This window comes from Cebidichthys violaceus, unplaced genomic scaffold (assembly GCF_023349555.1).
Source record: "Cebidichthys violaceus isolate CVI_PGR_0920_01 unplaced genomic scaffold, fCebVio1.0.p SCAF_33, whole genome shotgun sequence".
Taxonomy (NCBI): domain Eukaryota; kingdom Metazoa; phylum Chordata; class Actinopteri; order Perciformes; family Stichaeidae; genus Cebidichthys; species Cebidichthys violaceus.
Window position 1 is genome coordinate 2,827,347 of NW_027176517.1, and position 20,112 is coordinate 2,847,458.

Below are 20,112 nucleotides of genomic sequence, written 5' to 3' on the forward strand. Positions count from 1 at the left end.
CACCACACACACACACACACACACACACACACACACACACACACACAATATGGTCTCTTCGGTCTTAAAGTCTGCAGTGTTTCCTCTAATGTGTGTGTGTGTGTGTGTGTGTGTGTGTGTGTGTGTGTGTGTGTGTTTCTTCAGGTATCATGGGAAAGGAGGGTCGTCAGGCCGTGAGAAACAGTGACTATGCAATCGCCAGGTTTAAGTTCCTGGCCAAGCTTCTGCTGGTCCACGGTCACTTCTACTACATTCGAATAGCTACGCTTGTACAGTACTTTTTCTACAAGGTGAGTGACTTCACTTCATCTGCACAAAATATATGATAATCCGTTGTTTTGATGCTAGCAGAATACGTCTCATAATCTCAACAAGACTGTTCAAGGCCAAGTCGATGTTTTTAATGTGTCGTTCCTCCGCTCTGTCTTTTCTAGAATGTGTGTTTTATCACGCCACAGTTTTTATACCAGTTCTTCTGTCTGTTTTCACAACAAGTAAGTGTCGTCTCTCTCCATCTGTCCTCTCACAGTTGTGTGTGGTTTGAATGTTGCACTGTCTATCGTTGGCTACATAGAATGTGTTCTTAACTCGTCTTTGGATGAGGCCGCTTCATATCCAGTTTGATTCATATTTTTAATTTGATGTCATTTATAAGTTCTAAAATGCTCAACAGGAGATTAATCTCAGACTTTTACTTCCTGTTTGAGCCATTCAAAGTTAAGGTTTAATGGTTTATTACACTGGTGTTGCATTACGTCTGTTGCTAAATCTTTAGTCTGTTATTACTTTGGGCCAAGACGAGAATGATATCGAGCCTAAGACATCACTGCCGTCCTCTGTCTTGCTTGTGTGTCTGGCTCAGGTTAAGCTCTCGGCTGCTTCCTTTGAGTCGGTCGATGATTTGCGCTGATAGTTTGGTGTTGAGTTAAATGCCTTCTCTGTCCACCACAGACTCTGTATGACAGTGTTTATCTGACACTGTACAACATCTGCTTCACCTCGCTGCCCATCCTGGTGTACAGTCTGTTTGAACAGCTGGTCCATCCGCACGTCCTGCAGAATAAACCGGGCCTGTACAGGTGAGTTCACACTTTAGATAGGCATTAACTGCTGGTGGGAAGCTTTGTTATGTGTTCTATTCATAGACAAAATACAGTTACTGTTGTTGTGCTTGATACGCCGTCAGCATGCGTTATTCTGCTGCTGTTAGCTCAGATGTTTGTGTAACATGTTAACTTACTTTGTTTCCATCTGCGTACTACTTCCATGTATCCATTTCAACATTACAACACTCTGTAAATGACTGATTAACTTATCCATCAAAGTGAAGCATGACATTATATACACTAAGAAATACACAAACCCTTCAGGGACATCAGCAAGAACTCTCTGCTGTCCTTCCGGACGTTCCTGTACTGGACTCTGTTGGGCTTCTGCCACGCCTTCATCTTCTTCTTTGGATCCTACATACTGATGGGAGAGGACACCACGCTGATGGGCAACGGACAGGTGTGTGTGTGTGTGTGTGTGTGTGTGTGTGTGTGTGTGTGTGTGTGTGTGTGTGTGTGTGTGTGTGTGTGTGAGATGTTCTGTGTGTTTATAGTAAAATCTTGAGAAAAGAAATTGTTCTACTGAGAGGATTATTCAAAACATATTAGGAAAATGTTGCTTTAGGAAATGAATGAAAGGTGTGTGTGTGTGTGTGTGTGTGTGTGTGAGTGAGTGAGAGAGAGAGAGAGAGAGAGAGAGAGACGGGGCTGGTTACCTGCTGGACGTTCTTCACTCACTCCTTCATTTGATATTGTTCTCTTCTTACGTGTGTCTTCCTCATTCTGTTGTTTTTCTGACAGCCTTGTTTACAGTCTGTTTGTCTCTATTACTGTCATCCTCTTGTTGATGAGTAAGTTCTAGTAATCTTATCATATCCTCTGTTTCTCTCTCTGGTTTTTCACCAAATCTCTTTCCTTCTGTTTTCTTTTCTGCTGCATATCTTTGCCGTCTGTCTCTCTGTTTGAAGTTTAATATTTCACAAAGCTCTCACTCCTTTTGCTCTCTCTTGCTTGTCTTTTCTCTTCTTTCTTTTGTTGATTTCTCTTTTTTCCTTCCTTCACGCTGTGCATGTCTTCAGATCTTGCGAGCTAACAGGCAGCTGGTAAGAGTCTGCTCTACAGTTTACTGTGTGTCTCCTGGGGGGTTAATGAGAGGACTATCACGACGATTGATAAACATATGTTCGGCTTGCTGATTATATAGAAAAGGATGGATGTTCCGTACCTAAGCTCTACACTATTTTTACATTTTATTTTGAACATATGACGACATTTCTAAAACATGCAGCGGTTCATTGAACCTTGAAGGTTCTTGTAAATTACAATCCGTTCTGAATCCTCCATTGTTATGTTGTGAGTTATTCCCTTTCTCCTGTTAACAGTGATATGATTCACTGTTTCTATCTAAACATAATAACTCTATAGCGGTTTGGGCCCTTTTACTCGGGCCCCCAGGCCCGGGTCGACTAGCTGAATGGTACAGTACCCCCCTGGTGAGTGTGCAGTATTTCACCGGTGTTTCTGACCGTCAGCAGCTGCAACCATGTCATGGCAGGTGTATTACTCAGGACCCAAGAGAGCACAGTGTCGAGTGTGAAGCTGCTCGAATGAGCGCTTCTCTTGCCTGTGGTTCAGGCCAGCGGTTCTGATCAGGCATGTTCTGATCAGGCATGTTCTGAACAGGCCCTGCTCTAGTGTAAGAATAACACTGATTATGACAAATGTACAAGGATTAACAAAAGTGTTATCAGTTAAAGGTTTTCTTTCAAAAGCTTTTGTTTGTCACTTCAGTTGCATGGATTCATCTTCGTCACTGTTACAGACAATCCCACTGAAAGTGTTTTTAGAAGTGTCGTGACATCATCTCACGGAACAGATGTGCTTCTGTTGTACTTTTTATATGTATACTGTATATTTATACCACACTGGCTCGGTGAGTCGCGCATCTGATGGAGTTCTTTGATGAGCGTGTCTGTTTTTTGTTGCAGTGGGGATTCTGATTAGTTGTTGAGTGTTACGTTACCAGGGTTACCCCCCCCCTCTAAACAGTGCTCATCTGGTCCCACCCGTCCTGACTCCAGATTATAGTTTGAACAATTTATGATATCTCAGCAACATAATGGGTCAATATCGTGTACAACTGTTCATCGTGGTGAAGTGCCAACAAAAAGTCAGAGACTTATTTTTGCAACCTAGCGCTAAGCTAATAGTGCTGTGTTTAAAGAGGAGTGAGTGATGTGTAATCATGTTTATTAGTTCATTGTTGAACCAGAAGAAGATATGCAGCTATCAAAGTTGCATATAAACAGGAGGACCAGTGATCTGAAGCATATTGTTGTGTTGCTGGTCCATGCATGTAGATGGAGCCACTGTTAGTTTAATACTGTTGACTGTTTTATTAATAGATTATGTTTTATAGATGTTTGGGAACTGGACGTTTGGAACGCTGGTCTTCACCGTCATGGTCATCACAGTCACATTAAAGGTAACTCACTCTGTTGCTCTCACATTGTTATGAATGCTGTTAGCTAGCAGCTTAAGACAGAAGTGACATTTTTGACTATTTCTCATGACTTTTAGACTCCAGCTTTATTTCCTTTAAACATAACGTTGCTGCAGTAACATACTTCTTGTTGTATTCAGCTGTAAATGTGCTATTTGTATCGGATAATAATCTTAGTGTAGGGAGTGTTTGGTTTAAACCTGAATGTACGCTCTCTGCTCTCTCCAAATCAGCCAAAGAAAAGTGAATGGCTGGTAAAAAGTCAAGCATGTTTAGCTGGAGAGAGTCAACCATAAGAAGCATAAAAGGAAGTTGAATAATGAGCTTAAAGCTGTTTTCCATATTCCATATGTCAGCCGTATATTTGTGTTAGCGGGAGCTTTATAGCATGTTTGGTTCCACAGGGACACACTTGAATCAGTGCTTATTGTGAAGTACGTCGATGATGTCACTGACCATTAACAGAGCTGAGGTCAAGGTGTTTTTCGCAGCACAGAGGCAGATGGCTGTGGATCATTGATGCTTTACTGTCTTACACTGATCTTTCTTTTCCTCTCGTGTGTGTGTGTGTGTGTGTGTGTGTGTGTGTGTGTGCGTGTGCGTGTGTATGTAATAACAGCTTGCTTTAGAGACTCATTTCTGGACGTGGATGAACCATTTTGTGACGTGGGGTTCGATCGCCTTCTACTTCATCTTCTCGCTCTTCTATGGAGGCATCATCTGGTAAGAACAGGTTCTAACAAGAAGCTCTCTGACGCTGGTGTGACATGGTCTTGCTGCTCAGTCTACCACAGAGGCCTATCAGAACACCTCCTCATTAACCCCACACTACAGTGGGAGAATACACATGCAGAATACATTGCTAGATCAACACAAGGTAAATCAATGTTAAATCAACACAGTTACAGTGTTCCATATTCTTTCCTGTTCGTAGTAAATGACTGCTACCGATAGTTAATGATGGAGTATGAAGGTAGGTGGATAGAAGATGAGACAAACATCTACCGTCTAAGTACCTCTGAGCTCATTCTTTGTTCCACATGACTTCAAACGCTCCGACTAAAAAGACAATACACAAATTTAAATAAAGGTTTAAATAAAAAAGAAATACTGACGAAACTAAGCGCAAGACTCCCACTGCCAGTGAAAGCTGAATATTCAGAGAGCAGGTGAACGTGAGAGGAGCCAGGCTGCTGGTGTATTGATGCTCACCTCACTAAAGAGAAGCATAAAACAGAAATGTGTCTGCTTGTCCTGCAGCATGTAACCATGGTGTCCCTTCCACTCCCTCCAGGCCATTCCTCCACACCCAGGACATGTACTTTGTATTCGTACAGCTGCTGTCCAGCGGTTCAGCCTGGTTTGCCATCATCATCATCATCATAACTTGCCTGTTTCCTGATGTGGTGAAGAAGGTCTTCTATCGACATCTGCGGCCCACCAGCACACAGACGAGTCAGGTAACATGGGGAGGAGGGGCAGAAAGTGAGCCAGCACTTCCTCTCAAGTGGATTACACTGGTACAAAGTACTGGTACAAAGTACTGGTACAAAGCACTGGTACAAAGTACTGGTACAAAGTACTGGTACAAAGCACTGGTACAAAGTACTGGTACAAAGTACTGGTACAAAGTACTGGCACTGTTTCAACTTGTGTTTATTTGAATCAAGGACACCAATTGGACACTAGTTGGTTCATTACCACAGTTATAAGATGATCATACCAATTGTTTTAGCTGAAGAATGCTTAAAAACTATTTCTATAGTTTGTTTTTTTCTATAAGGTCGACGGTCTCAAAAGTAAAACTTATTAAAAGTAATGAAATGGCAACAGGGAAGGCTCAACACGTTCTAGTAGTTACACTCTCCATCATGTCCAATGCTGGCAGTTATATAAAAATGGAAATCATATTTCCTGTAATGTGCCAAGAGTCTGGAGGCAGGAAATGAAGGTAACTTCTAGACAGAGGACATGTTCTCTGTAGAACATAAAGACATTGTTCTACATTGTAGAACATAAAGACATTGTTTTACATTGCAGAACAAAAAGACGTTGTAGAACATAAAGACATTGTTTTACATTGCAGAACATAAAGACATTGTAGAACATAAAGACATTGTTCTGCATTGTAGAACATAAAGACATTGTTCTACATTGTAGAACATAAAGACATTTTTTTACATTGCAGAACATAAAGACATTGTAGAACATAAAGACATTTTTTTACATTGCAGAACATAAAGACATTGTAGAACATAAAGACATTGTAGAACATAAAGACATTGTTTTACATTGTAGAACATAAAGACATTGTTTTACATTGCAGAACATAAAGACATTGTTTTACGTTGCAGAACATAAAGACATTGCAGAACATAAAGACATTGTTTTACATTGCAGAACATAAAGACATTGTTCTACATTGCAGAACATAAAGACATTGTTTTACATTGCAGAACATAAAGACATTGTTTTACATTGCAGAACATAAAGACATTGTTTTACGTTGCAGAACATAAAGACATTGCAGAACATAAAGACATTGTTTTACATTGCAGAACATAAAGACATTGTTCTACATTGCAGAACATAAAGACATTGTTTTACATTGCAGAACATAAAGACATTGTTTTACATTGCAGAACATAAAGACATTGTGGAACAATGTCTTTATGTTCTCAGCCTCTGTGATCATGATTGATCACTTCTTCAGCGGAGCAGCAGGGTGTTGAGCTGCACACACAAACACTTGGGGTGACTTCTGTATGATCGATACGCACACACAGAAAACACACACAGAAAACACGCACAGTGTGTGGTCACCTCTCAGCAGACCCACACTGTTATCGTATCCATTAGTCCCGCTGGACGTTGTTTCAGCTCATTCCTTTCTCCTTTCAAAACTCTCCTTTTGTTTCTCAGCACACACCGAGCTGCCTTTTCCAACCCTATGTGGTGTTTGTTGTTTCTGCTCTAACCTCTGTCCCATGGTGTGTGTGTGTGTGTGTGTGTGTGTGTGTGTGTGTGTGTGTGTGTGTGTGTGTGTGTGTGTGTGTGTGTGTGTGTGTGTGTGTGTGTGTGTGTGTGTGTGTGTGTGTGTGTTCTCCTGGTGTAGATGTATTCCAACCGTGTGGCGATAGGTGATGACTTCATCGCTCTGCAGCCTCTGTCCAGAGCCAAGAGCCAGCTGGGCAAAATTAGGTAGAGGAGATGAGACAGATTCAGACCTGGGCTTAAAATAGCTTACTGCAATCAATTCAGATAAAACCAGTCTCCCAGGAGTGCGTAGTCCAAAAGCAATATCTCTACATTAGTAGTTTTGGGATGCATCTGTATACGTTTGTGAATAAATACCCAGCAGTTTTAATGCGTAAATGCTGCTCCTTCTAAGTGAGACCTCACGTCCATGGTAACAGTATCAGTGTTATTATACATCGTACTCAGAAGTCTCTTTGAAACATTCACTTTAGCTTATCAATGCAGAGGTTAAGATGCTTTATTAAACCAGATTACTTACAGCATAACATGGACAGCATCTTAAAGTAGATATTGCTTTAGGAATCGAGTGCTCCTGTTTATGACCATTCAAACACTGAGATGTTCTCCCAGGTCTGGACTTGATTTAGTCCCACTGAGACCTGTTTCTAGCACTGGCAGTACACTGACTGCAGAGATGTGTGCTGTTAATGTTGGAACAGTCGTGCTACTGTTATATATCTGTGACTGCATGCCCCGGACGAGCCAATCAGCATTCTCTGGGATTGGGATGTGGGCGAGGCTTTGTGGGTTTAGGAGCTGATGTAAAAGTATGTGACGTCAGGCATCTCCCCCGCTGCATGCGTTGCATTTCAGTGAGAGGCTGACATAGAACGTGATCTGAGACGTCCACCACTCCCGCCTGTTGAAGCATGTGATGTCATTACCCCCCCACTGCATGCACAAATGAGTGAATGAATGAATGACCAAACTGCCTTGATCTCATACCTCATTACATTGTGACCCTACGTGTCCCTGTGACTCGGGACCCTAAACTGTCCCTGAATGACAACACGGCTGACTGAGATCCTGCATCTGCATTAGTCCCAGATCGGAGCTCCTGGTCAGACCCGCCTCCCGACCACCGGCTCGTGGCATGTGACGCATGGTGCAGCCCATCACGACACCCCTTCTTATCTGGAGCATGGTCCGCCCTCTTGACACGGTGTCAAACGCCCTCAAACTGGGTTCACCGTTAGAGGCACCCTCTTCAACAAGAGTCCAGTCCACCTGCATGGTTCAGTAGACCCACAGCTCAAGACCGATCCTCCACCACAGCTGCATGACAGACTGGTCCGCGCTGCCTTGCACAGCATCACGATGTGTTAGAAGCATGGCAGACTCTGGTGTTATTATCACAGCTGTTTTAGAACGATGACTTGACGGTCTTCAGACATCACTATGAACAGCGAGGCTCACAGTAGTGTGAGCTCTCACTGGGGACAGACCTGCTCTGAACCCGTGAACATACAAGATGTCTTCAGCGTCTTCATTTTATTTAAGTGTCTAAGATATAAGGTTGATGTTATTGTATCTGCATTTGTTTATAGTTTATATGTGTTCAACAATCAATTGATTTGTTGATGATAGAAAATGAATCAGCAGCCAAATATTCTCTTATTCCCAAATTATGAGGATTTGATGCTTTAATTTTATTTGTTCAATAACAACCCTCCAATAAATGCTCCCCTCACTCAGGTTTTAATACTTCTAAACCTTTTAAGAGAGCCGTATATTCAACGGTGATTTTGGTGCTGTTGAACTGTAAATCAATAACACATCACTCAACGGTAGAAGTTAAAAACAACCTTTAGCTTGCATTGTATTACTGAGATGTATAGTTCTATACTGATAGAACTATATTCTATATCATAAAGAATAGAGGCGATGCAGGTCCCATCACACTCATGAGCAGAAACAAACTGATTGACTGATTGTAAGTGGGAAGCACTTTATGCAAAAGAGATCCTAGTTCCTCACTTTGAGTCATTTGTTTTAATTGGTAGAACTACACGAGATGCTCTTACTGGGTTCCAAATCAAATCAAACGTAATGTCTTCAGTTCTGTTGGAATCGGTCCAGTGTCTCTCAGTCTTTATTTCTTTTGTTAATTAGATTAGAGCGAGGTAGTCGTAAAGGAACCCAGAGGGCTCTCTTGGGTTTGTATTATTTGCTGCTCTGTAGCTCTGATAGATCCAGCAGCAGGTTAATTGGTTTGGTAACTAATAGATGTGCTCTTATCAGCACTAGAAGGATGCATTTCCCTCGAGACTCCGTTCTTCTGCCTGCAGCTTCTTTCTGTGTTCAGTTGTCTCCGCTTTTATTAGAAATGAAAGCCCTCCTCCAGTGACCTCATCAACCCCCACTCAAATCCTGTGAAGGACATCTTCTGTGGTTTATGATCGTCTCACAGTGACAATTAGGACGAGGTTAAGGTCTGCAGCAGGGGAATAACACCTGTGAAGCACGTCAGTCCTGTTTCAAACAGCAGGAAGCAGCGCATCTTATTATGTGCTCTCAACTCTGTTGCTATGTTGGATTGGCGGTGAGGTCACTTGGGAAGGGCTTTGAGAAGGAACCAGCATTGATTGATCTCTATACTGTATGTAGACGTGGAGTGAGGGTCAGACCTTTCATGAACCGCCCCCCTACAGTGCAGTCTGGACCGACTGACTGACCGACTGACTGCTTGCTTACTAACTGACTAATTAATCTGCCGGTTGGTAATTAAGCAGCGCTGAAAACATATCCACAGTAATCTACAGTCATTTGGTCTTGAAAGGAGTTCATAGATTTACAAAGTGAAAGGAGAAGTTCTCTCATCCTGTTACCTCCACTGAGTCCAGATGTGGTCTGAGACAGCATGTGGACTCTGGATATGTTTGCGGTGTGATCGGTCAGTTAACGGGCTTGCTTTACCGGTTCTGTTGCCGCGTCGATGTCTGATCTACCGACCGGTCTACCTGGCTGACTGATGAGTTGTTTGACCGGCCAGCGGGGCTCACTGTAAGCATCTTGTGTCCTTCAGATGGAAGAGGGTGAGGGTTCAGTCGGCCCAGAATATGACCCTGTTAAAGCCCAGCGGAGCCCAGGGGAGGACAATTGGCACCTGCTAGCTGCTTATCCTCCCCCTGCTGCCCCACGGCCCAGACCCCTGCTCCCCTAGGTAGTACCATACTTCACTCCCATCGTCCCCTTCCTACTGTCACTGCCCCGGCATCATGGCTTCACCCGAAGGACCGACCGACCCTCTGCACCCCCCCAACCACATTATGTCCTTGTATTTGGTTAAAACAGCATTCACATGTATGTCACAGCTGCCCCTGCACTACCCTGTTAGTTCATGTTAAAACCCTGCTCCTGTGCTGTGTGTGTCTGTGTGTGAATGTGTGAATGTGTGAATGGCCCGTCCTCTCCCACACATACCCTCCATGAATGACCCCGTCCTCCCTGAGCCCACTATGGTTGTCCCCATTCTTTCCTCTTCCGGTCTCAATTCACACCCTCACTGCTGTTGATCAGATCTGGGATCAGAGTTTAGAGAGAGAATGCTGTTGGCATGCTGACTTCATTGTCCCTGCTGTATTTTTGTTCAGTCATCTAATCCCTCCATAATAATGCTCCATATTGAAGCCTGAATGATGTACCATTGTCTGCTTGTATTTGATATCTCATACGTCCCGTTTGTGTTTAAAGTGTGATTTTAAGACTCTCAGTGTTTTTGCTCTACATACATATATACATACATATATACATATATATCATATATTTATCAACTATAAACACAAACACATTACATGTTCTGATGCAGACAGACTTGACAAAGACACTCTGCTCTTAGTAGTGTTAAGCCAACATGAGGTTGTGCTCAGTGAAAGGACGGCACACATGGACTCAGACTAATGCAGTGAATCAGTTGGGGGATGATGTCACCCATATAGGTGATGATGTCACTGAGGCCGTTTGACCACAAAACCTTCACTTCAGGCTTTGTGTTCTTGTTTACAGCAGGGCTCTGAATCATGAGCTCTGGCCTCTGGGCTTCATATTACTGCTGCTTCTCTAAAACAGTAAAATCACTTGCACCACACAATTTCTGTTTCCTGGTTTGTCTCTCGTAAACAGCGTTGGACAGCAGGTTTTATTGTAACATGAGTGCCAATGAGAACTGCGTTATCTCAACTCTGTCCGCCATTGCTCCTGATTTACAGCAGAAGCCCTGCGATGACCGATGGCTGCAGATTTATGAGATCGGTGGAGTGACGAGCTCATTCAGGCCTAGACTAACACGAGTGGAGGATGCTTTACCATTGATCACCATTGCTGCTGTAGCTCTTTTATTTAATCTGTTTTGAATATCAGCTGTTCTCTTTGCTCTTTCTGAAGTGGTGGCTGTTGTGTCTCAGTTACATGAACACATCTGTTTGCCTTTTTTCCCCAAAGGGAGACAAATTCTGATAGAGGACAAGAAAGAAAGCACACATTTATTATCCAGCGACACCTGACCTTACCAGAATAAATCACATTGTCCTGTCTCTGTGGAGCTGTTTACCAAGAAGCAGAAGTTTGGTCTCATGCCAACAGTGTCTCCGATTTCTGCTGCAGAGAGATGCAGCAACAGCAACGTCGCAATCAGAGGCACTGGAATATATGAGGCCGTATCAGACGAGACATCAAGTGATGCAATATGGACCAACAGAAATTGTTTCCTACTAAAGCACATTTTTAAAGTTGCTGGACTTGCCAGTATTTTAGGTAAAGTTAGCGCTCCATATACAGGAGGCTTCATAACTACAGAGTGGAAAAGCTGCTTCATCTTTAAAAACATCTCCTCAAATAGCTGCTGTAATTGATAACAGCAAAAAGTACGAATGAAGCTTATTCATCGTCTTCTGAAAACAGGGGGGTCACTGAAGTTAGTCTGAGGTTAATCTAGATTTAAACTGAGTTCTAAAACGTTCTGTTTTATCTCAAAAGGAGCACACAGGATGAGTGTAAGCTCACACTCTGACTGGTTGTTGCTCTTCACCTTCCCTCTTCTCCCTCTCTCCCTCTCTCTCTCTCTCTCCCCTCTCTCTCTCTCCCTGTCGCTCTCTCTCTGTCTCTCTTCCTCTGTCTCTCTTCCTCTCTTCTCTGTCTCTTTCTTTCTCTCTCTCTCTCTCTTCCCCCCCCCCCCCCCCCCCCCCCCCCCCCCGGTGCTGACTCAGATTAACTAGACCACCTGACCCTGCAGGTCTCTCAGCAGCAGCTTCATTCAGCTTTGTCTACCATCTCATCTGTGGCTCACTCCTGATCATAGTCTCAAGTTTCCAAACAAAGTTGAGGAAAGATGTAGTCTGCTTCACAACCTCCCTGAAATACTTTGATTTGATTTATTTCTGTCTGTTTGTGTTGTTCACAGGTCGTATGGTTTATGTATTATTTGCAACACGTCAGCCCTTGTGGAGCATGTTTCTCATGTTGTCCCTGTACATCATTCTTCCTGTGACAGCATGAATAAGTCATCCTCCAGTCGTCCGTCATCCTCTCACCATGTGACAGTAAACCTGTTGAGTCTCATTCATTTCTTCTTCTCTCCTCCTCTTTCTCCACTCACTTCTCCGTCTTTCCTGCCCCTTTGTTATTTCTTCTTCTCTCTCTTTGCCACCAACTGTTCCATCACTCTTTCTTTCTCCTGCTCTTTGCTCTGCCTCTCCACCTCCTCCCTCCAGTCTCTACCAGCCCCCCAGACGCAGACCCTCAGCTGTGTGGAGTCCCTGTGCTGCTACCAACATGGGCAGAGCGGCTGTTCCCGCCTGGCCTGCCTCCTGGAGCAAATGACCGGCCGGTGCCAGGCCAGCGGCAACCATTGCCCCGCGTCCAGCCGCAGCAACAGGTGGGGAAGACGGCGGCGAGAAACCATGATTATGAATCCTGATGCGGCCGCACCGCCTCTTGGTGTCAAAAATGTTGGCTGCAGTCCTGACTGTTATACCCCATAACGTGACTACGAGCGTACTGTGTGTGTGTGTGTGTGTGTGTGTGTGTGTGTGTGTGTGTGTGTGTGTGTGGGGGGGGGGGACTGGTTTTAAGCTGGGGCTTAGCGAGAAGAAGAAGAACAACCGAGCAAGAGCTAGAGGTTGAAGATGTGTGGATCAAGCCATTATGGACTGCACTATTGAGTTTCTTATTTCCATCAAAGTCTGTGTTGGGGAGCCTAAACATGTTGCTTCAGCTGACTGAGGGATGTGTCTCATATCTACAGTACTATCAGAAATATATCAGTACACCTTGTATCGGCTATGCCTTCTAGTTAGCATGCACTGCAATGGATGCTCCACAGGCTGGTCAGGGAGAACTTATATTGAGCCCTTTCCATGGAGACTTGCTGCGATCCACAGGAGTCAGTATTACACTCTCGTGTCTGTAGCCCCTTCATTAGGACATGTCAGACACGTGGGCTCAGAGACAATGTCCTTATCATCTATGCTATGATCTGTTCTGTCTCCTCGTTGTCCAAATTAGCCAGTTTTGAAGGAGAGCTGCCTGATCTAATGCACTTTAACGGATGACACCGATGTCTGTTTGTCTTCAGGTTGGTCCCTATGTTGTCCTGTAGGTCCTGTTGTTTATTGCCACATGATGGCTAGTTGAGCGGTATACGCTCAGATCTCTAGTGTTAACCAATGACTGAAGAGATGGGTGAGAGTTATGACAGTAGTGTCACTTTATTGAGCTCTCAGTGAGTGCAGATAAAACACTGGTCTCTGCTGCAGCTCCACTTTGTGATGAAGGAGAATAAAGTTTCTTTTTGTTGCCTACTGCAGTTTAACGACGAGTGGACTGAGTTCAGCCCAGTCTGCAGTTTCAGTATTATTGTCTTGTTTTGCCTGAATCTCAGTGACTCATGGGGTCGTCGATTAATTGACCCGATCGGCCTTTTCTGCTGACTGATCAATACTCCCAAAAACAGCTTGATGACATCAGTAATGAAGATGTAGCATTGTTGCTGTGTGTGTGTGCGGTGTGTAATGACAGCATGCAGGTGTTCCTCCCTTCAGCCCCTCTGGACAGCAACCTGCAGACGTATGAGCTATCCCATAATAGGGCTGAAACGACATCTCTTTGTACAGAGTTTTATTCTATAGCTGGCATGTGGCCAAAATATTCAACATCTTATGCATGTCATCTGATGATTTTAACTTTGATTCACTCTGAAATCAGTTGGTTTGAATGTTCAAACATCAATTGTTCAAACTATTCTCTTCTCACGACATGCATGATTCAACCTGGACTCATTTCTTCCCGTTGATGATTGATCTGTTTTCTCAGCTGCACTGAGCTGAGATCAGAGGATAGACGGTGAAGTAACTTCAGAAAGTGACTCAACACATAGAGTTGGGTTTAAATGGTTTAAATGTTCTTCTTTGTTCCTCCTTTCCTTGCTATCAACTCTCCTTTCCTTCTCCCCTCGTCCTCTTCCCATCCCTTCTTCTGTACCTTCTGGTTTGAGGAATTAAGGCATAAAACCACAGAGAATCCATGAAAGACTCCGCCCACTCTAGGCCTTAATGCTAGGATACTGCCATAGGGGAGAGGGAATGTATCACGTAATGCATCACTGGAGGGACATCTTTAAGCGTATTTACAGGCTTATGTAATGCATAACGTGTTTAACTGTTGTATATTGAAGCCTAGCTGTCAGCTGAATGCTGAGGATGGGACACATTTCTTCATAACAAACCAGATGCATAACCGGCAGCTGCGTCTCCATCCAAATGTCAAACACATTTTACGCTGATCTTCAGATAGTTGACAGTAGAGAGGAGTATTATTAGTAGTATTATTAGTAGTATTTGGATATAATTAGCAGGCAAAGTGTACAAACCACTGAGCTGTTGAACCGTCGATTAGTTAAACTCTTCAATCTGTTCAAAGCACTTCATTGAACCTCAGACACTCGAATAAGTGTTGCAAAATCTGTTCTTCTCTAACTTAATGCATTCTAATTAGAAAAAACAATCTTTGGGTAGAAACTCAGCTGCTGTCTGACATCCCAGAACAAGGGGACCCGAAACCAGAGAGGCTGCTGGGAAACGTAGTTTTGTTTTTGCTACTTCCTGTATCTGTTAGTCTTTTCTACTGGAGCCTGAAGCCTTATATGTGCTTCTGAGAAGAGGCCAACTTTGGAGCGTGCTCGTTTTCTAACCAGGGGTGTTCCAGAGGGGTGGAGTTTACCTACATTTCAAGACTCCACCCATCTCTTCCACTTCGGGCTACAGAACAAGGATTCCCAAACTCTGTCTTGTTGCATGGGAGCTTGTTGTACAGTGTAAACGTGTGTGTATTTGTGTCCTCTCACACTCTTTTTTTCTGTCCCGTCTGTGTCTGAAATCTGCATCAAAATGAATTATTCATGTCCTGTTAACGGCGAGCTTCATCAGAAAACTGTTCTGTTCTGTTCTTGGGTTCATGTCCCCCCCCCCGGCTAATCCAAAAGTGTTAACGTCCTCTTTGTTGTGCTGTAACCCGGGGAGCAGAGTGAACCTCTGAGATGTTTCAGTCTGAGCTGGTGATGAAGCATGTGAGTGTGCCTCCGGTCAAACCGCCGTGTTGTCCTGTTTACCGGGTCTTTAAACGGTTGTCTTCATCCCTGAGAGCAGCGTTGAATCGAAGGCCCTGTGAGTTATTCTGCTGACATGTAGAAGTCACAGCGTACCTGAAGATGCTGATGGACAGGTGCAGCCTTCCTCTCATCACATGCAGCTGCACACAGCTGGTCAGGCTGGACTCTACAGTCCTGTGAAGATCGGGTGCAGCAGCCAGAATGGCGGCGCTTTTAGAAGTTGAACCACCGTCTCTGCTGGTGCTCTTAACCTAGAAGCGCTGATCGTTGGTTTGGGTTCTACTTTGACGCGGGTCGGCATGCTGGCGGTTGGCTGGTTGTGACTGTGACTTTCATGATGCACCTCTGTCACTGGCAGTTCAGCTGGAACATGTTTTGAGTGGTCTGGGGACGGATGAGTTGTGTCTTTGTGAAACAAAGGAAACAGAAAGGGACCGTGGCTCTGTCATGTCTGTGATACAAAATATACTTATATCATGGATTTTCTACTATATGTAAATATGTTTAATATTGAGGAAGACAGTATTTTTAAAGATATCTAACTGAACTTAGGGGTGTTTATTTGAATTGGACACGAGTCCCGTTTCTCTGCAGAGTGGAGATATGAGACAGGGATGCTGTTGGTGCTTGTTGGTCATGATTCATTTCTCTTCATGGTGATTGTTTTATATTGTGCTCCATGAGTCGAGTATCTCAAGTCTCACCTCAACTCCTTCAAGAACAAACCAGAGACCGCTTCAGAAAACCAAACCGGGTTTCACCACAAAGACCCACGTGTTGACAGTGTTGGGCTGGAGTCATGCAGTACCTCAGTGCCTCAGTACCTCAGAGCTAGTGAGCGCTCTCTGAGCAGCTGGATCTGGTTAGATAGTGAGTTGAGACTGTCTCAGCCTGTAAAGCACTGGAAGGACAAAGAGCTACTAAAGATGTTGATGCTTCTGTTTCATCCAGATCAGGGTCTCAGCAGGTCTTCAGGTTTAACAACATACGGTCTTGGTCCAGTAATTGGTGACCTTATTTCTTTTTATAGTGCACTAGCATGTTTCTTTAAAGGATTCCCTGATAGACTTGGATTAATGTGAGTTAATGAGGTGAAACTTCAGATGCTCACCACTAACAACTTCACACCCTTTACTAACTCTTCACTGTTCCATCCCTTGCTCCTCTCTGCTTCTTCCAGCCTGGTTGTGTAAATTAAAATCGCAAACCTCTGGACAACACACACACACACACACACACACACACACACACACACACACACACACACACACACACACACACTCCGTCGGTCACCTAACTGTCAGTCCCTGCTGCCTGTTTTCAGGTCGTGGAGCGACACGGAGAACCTCTACTCCAACGACCGCAGCATCCTGACGCTGTCGCCCATCGAGGCCACCAACTGCTGACTCCCACGGCGCTGACTGTACACCCCCTCCCCCCTTCCCCCAACCACTGTGCCGCCGTTCTATAAACCTCCATTAGTTTAAGGTCTCTGCGTCCTCAGCTGGATGCAACACGGATGCATCACGTGAAACCAAAGGACTTGTCTGCTTTATCCGTCGCCGGTTCCTTTTCTCCAGCAGCGTTAATGAGTTCTGAGGAGACTGGTTGAGGAGAACTCGTAGTGGGAGCTGCAACACGGAAAGGAAGTAAAACATGAAGTGTGGAGCAAGTCAGCGAGGCTTCTGTAGGAAGATCAAGTGACATCTGAGCAGCAACAACTTCTGCTGCAAGTCCGGCTAAACTCTCTGTAAGCGTCATCGTTTGAAGTCATTCCAGAAGTTGAAGAAGACGGGTGAGATCAGCCCTGGTACATGAACTCTCCTGCAGCTTCCTGACAATCTGGACTTTTTGCTAGTTTATCAGTCAGGCAGCATATGGACTGTAGCCTAACCTCAATACAGGACTGAACTAGACTCTATGTAGAACCAGGTCTGAAGCTCCACTTAGTCCGGTTGCATTAAGAGTCCTTCTCAGAGGTGTCTGCTTCCATAGACTTCCTGTTTAAGCTCGCGGCCCCGCTGCACCTTTGTTTCGACGACATGTAGCTTTCAGAGCCTTGTTGGTTCTGTTAACATCAGACTTATTTTCGTAGGACCTACAGTAGTCCCTTGATACTGTACAAGGAGCTCTACGGCGTTACCAAAGACTAAAGGACTCAGACCGGAGTATTTTTGTGCCTGATTGTACAGAAGCTTGTATCGTATGAAGAGGACCATCGCTATTGTCTGTGCTGCTCTCTCGGCCGACTCTTCAGGCCTTTGTGTCCCTGCTGTGAAGGAGGACAGATGGGGCCTGTTTAAGAAGCCATACATGTTCAGGAGGTTCTATTAGTGATGGATTATTGAAGGTACTGCAGAACGAGGCTGTTTAAGCCTGTTGTTGTTGTTACTTTGTATCTGGAAAGTTGTTCCCCTTGAAGGCCTTTATCTCCTTCAGCTCAGCATTAGAGGCCATGATGCTCAGGGAACGCCTTGGGTCGGTGCGTACGGCTGTCTCAGAGAGGTTCTATTGGTGGAATCATCCCTCAGTTTGCCTAAAAATATGAGATAATGGTACCATTTCTATTTCAGCAAGACAAACGTGGCTTCAATGGCGATATGCTTGTCCATGATGCATGTGGACCCAGACAGCAGAACGTCTCCATCGTTAGAGAGATCGCTGTATCGCATAAATATAACTCGGCTCCTACAGAGGAGAACAGAAGAGCAGAGCTTTGCACAAGTCGCATATCAAAATCACATTTTGTCATTTCTCAATTCATTGATCGTCTGTTATCATTTAAATCATCTAAATCATGTTTTCTATCCACCTGTTGATGAAGTGTGTGTGTGTGTGTGTGTGTGTGTGTAGGTAGAGCTGTGTGTATGTGTGTGTGTGTGTGTGTGTGTGTGTGTGTGTGTGTGTGTGTGTGTGTGTGTGTGTAGAGCTGTGTGTGTGTTTGTGTGTGTGTGTGTGTAGAGCTGTGTGTATGTGTGTGTGTGTGTTTCTTGTGTGTGGGCCTTGTTGATCAGAAGGACGGTTCACAGCCTGGATGTTGGTCTGAAATGTTTCTCTTTGAGGCTTTGTTTGACTTCTCTTCCAAACAAAAGGTGGAATGATGAAGTGTGTGACGGTTCTTGTTGTAGGAGGATTCGGTTGCTCAATCGTTTTAAACTTGACATCAACAATATCCAGTAGCCACATGTGATGAAGGTTTGATCTCTGTGATGAAGGTTCCATCTCTGTGATGAAGGTTTGATCTCTGTGATGAAGGTTTGATCTCTGTGATGAAGGTTTCATCTCTGTGATGAAGGTTTCATCTCTTTGATGAAGGTTCCATCTCTGTGATGAAGGTTTCATCTCTGTGATGAAGGTTCCATCTCTGTGATGAAGGTTCCATCTCTGTGATGAAGGTTCCATCTCTGTGATGAAGGTTTCATCTCTGTGATGAAGGTTCCATCTCTGTGATGAAGGTTTGATCTCTGTGATGAAGGTTCCATCTCTGTGATGAAGGTTCCATCTCTGTGATGAAGGTTTGATCTCTGTGATGAAGGTTCCATCTCTGTGATGAAGGTTTGATCTCTGTGATGAAGGTTCCATCTCTGTGATGAAGGTTTGATCTCTGTGATGAAGGTTCCATCTCTGTGATGAAGGTTCCATCTCTGTGATGAAGGTTCCATCTCTGTGATGAAGGTTTGATCTCTGTGATGAAGGTTCCATCTCTGTGATGAAGGTTCCATCTCTGTGATGAAGGTTTGATCTCTGTGATGAAGGTTCCATCTCTGTGATGAAGGTTCCATCTCTGTGATGAAGGTTTGATCTCTGTGATGAAGGTTCCATCTCTGTGATGAAGGTTTCATCTCTGTGATGAAGGTTTGATCTCTGTGATGAAGGTTCCATCTCTGTGATGAAGGTTCCATCTCTGTGATGAAGGTTTGATCTCTGTGATGAAGGTTCCATCTCTGTGATGAAGGTTTGATCTCTGTGATGAAGGTTCCATCTCTGTGATGAAGGTTTGATCTCTGTGATGAAGGTTCCATCTCTGTGATGAAGGTTCCATCTCTGTGATGAAGGTTCCATCTCTGTGATGAAGGTTTGATCTCTGTGATGAAGGTTCCATCTCTGTGATGAAGGTTCCATCTCTGTGATGAAGGTTTGATCTCTGTGATGAAGGTTCCATCTCTGTGATGAAGGTTCCATCTCTGTGATGAAAGTTTCATCTCTGTGATGAAGGTTTCATCTCTGTGATGAAGGTTCCATCTCTGTGATGAAGGTTTCATCTCTGTGATGAAGATGAAGGTTCTTGTTGTAGGAGGGTTCAGTTGACTCCAGAAGTGTAATGTAGAAACGTTTCAAGACAACCGTTTTAAAGAACAGCTCAGTGATCAGGACTGAGCTCACACCGGGGACACAGTCATAGGATGTTTCTGTTGATTCATTACTGTCAATAATGTGTTTGTTTATTTTCTATATGTACACATTGTTTGATGCACACCTGGGCATGTTGAAGTTCATACAGGTGTGTGACGGACAATGAAAGTCTATTTATTATTGTGTTTGAGTGTAACTTTCTTACATATTGTTATAACGTGTCCTGTGCTGTTCATCTTCTCTTGAGTTTAGACATGTAATCAGCTGTTCCTCATGTAATCAGCTGTTCCTCGTGTAATCAGCTGTTCCTCGTGTAATCAGCTGTTCCTCATGTAGTCGGTCTCTAATGAAAGGTGACGGTGCATTCTGAAATAAGGACACTTGGGAACTTCCAGTTCGATCTTTCCTTTCACAACTCGAGTAATGATCAGGCCACATCTACACAGGATATTACCTTTTTAATTATTAAACATTTGTGTTCATATTGCTATTAAAATGTCTACCTGTGTACCTGTACCTGGATGAGAAGAAATACATGTTAATGCTGTTTTATAGGGGTACTTCAG

The 20,112-nt window shown here is 44.0% G+C and overlaps 1 protein-coding gene across 5 annotated transcripts in view; it reads left to right on the plus strand.

Annotated features, from left to right (window-relative positions):
• Positions 1–18,658, plus strand: part of atp11b (ATPase phospholipid transporting 11B) — a 39,955-nt gene extending 21,297 nt beyond the window's left edge. Inside the window, exons 22-32 of one of the 5 annotated variants that reach the window (XR_011104577.1) lie at positions 145–290; positions 435–494; positions 952–1,079; positions 1,371–1,509; positions 2,129–2,152; positions 3,469–3,534; positions 4,172–4,275; positions 4,847–5,012; positions 6,668–6,753; positions 12,300–12,463; positions 16,518–16,587. Coding sequence is in view for 3 of the 5 variants with exons in the window: in XM_068724967.1 (XP_068581068.1) it covers positions 145–290; positions 435–494; positions 952–1,079; positions 1,371–1,509; positions 2,129–2,152; positions 3,469–3,534; positions 4,172–4,275; positions 4,847–5,012; positions 12,300–12,463; positions 16,518–16,599 (1,079 nt within the window). In the remaining 2 variants the exon portion in view is untranslated. Of the gene's footprint in view, positions 1–144; positions 291–434; positions 495–951; positions 1,080–1,370; positions 1,510–2,128; positions 2,153–3,468; positions 3,535–4,171; positions 4,276–4,846; positions 5,013–6,667; positions 6,754–9,616; positions 9,755–12,299; positions 12,464–16,517 lie in introns of those variants that run through there. The other 4 variants (XR_011104578.1, XM_068724967.1, XM_068724968.1 and 1 more) reach the window with 4 other exon arrangements.
• Positions 18,659–20,112: the final 1,454 nt, after the last annotated feature.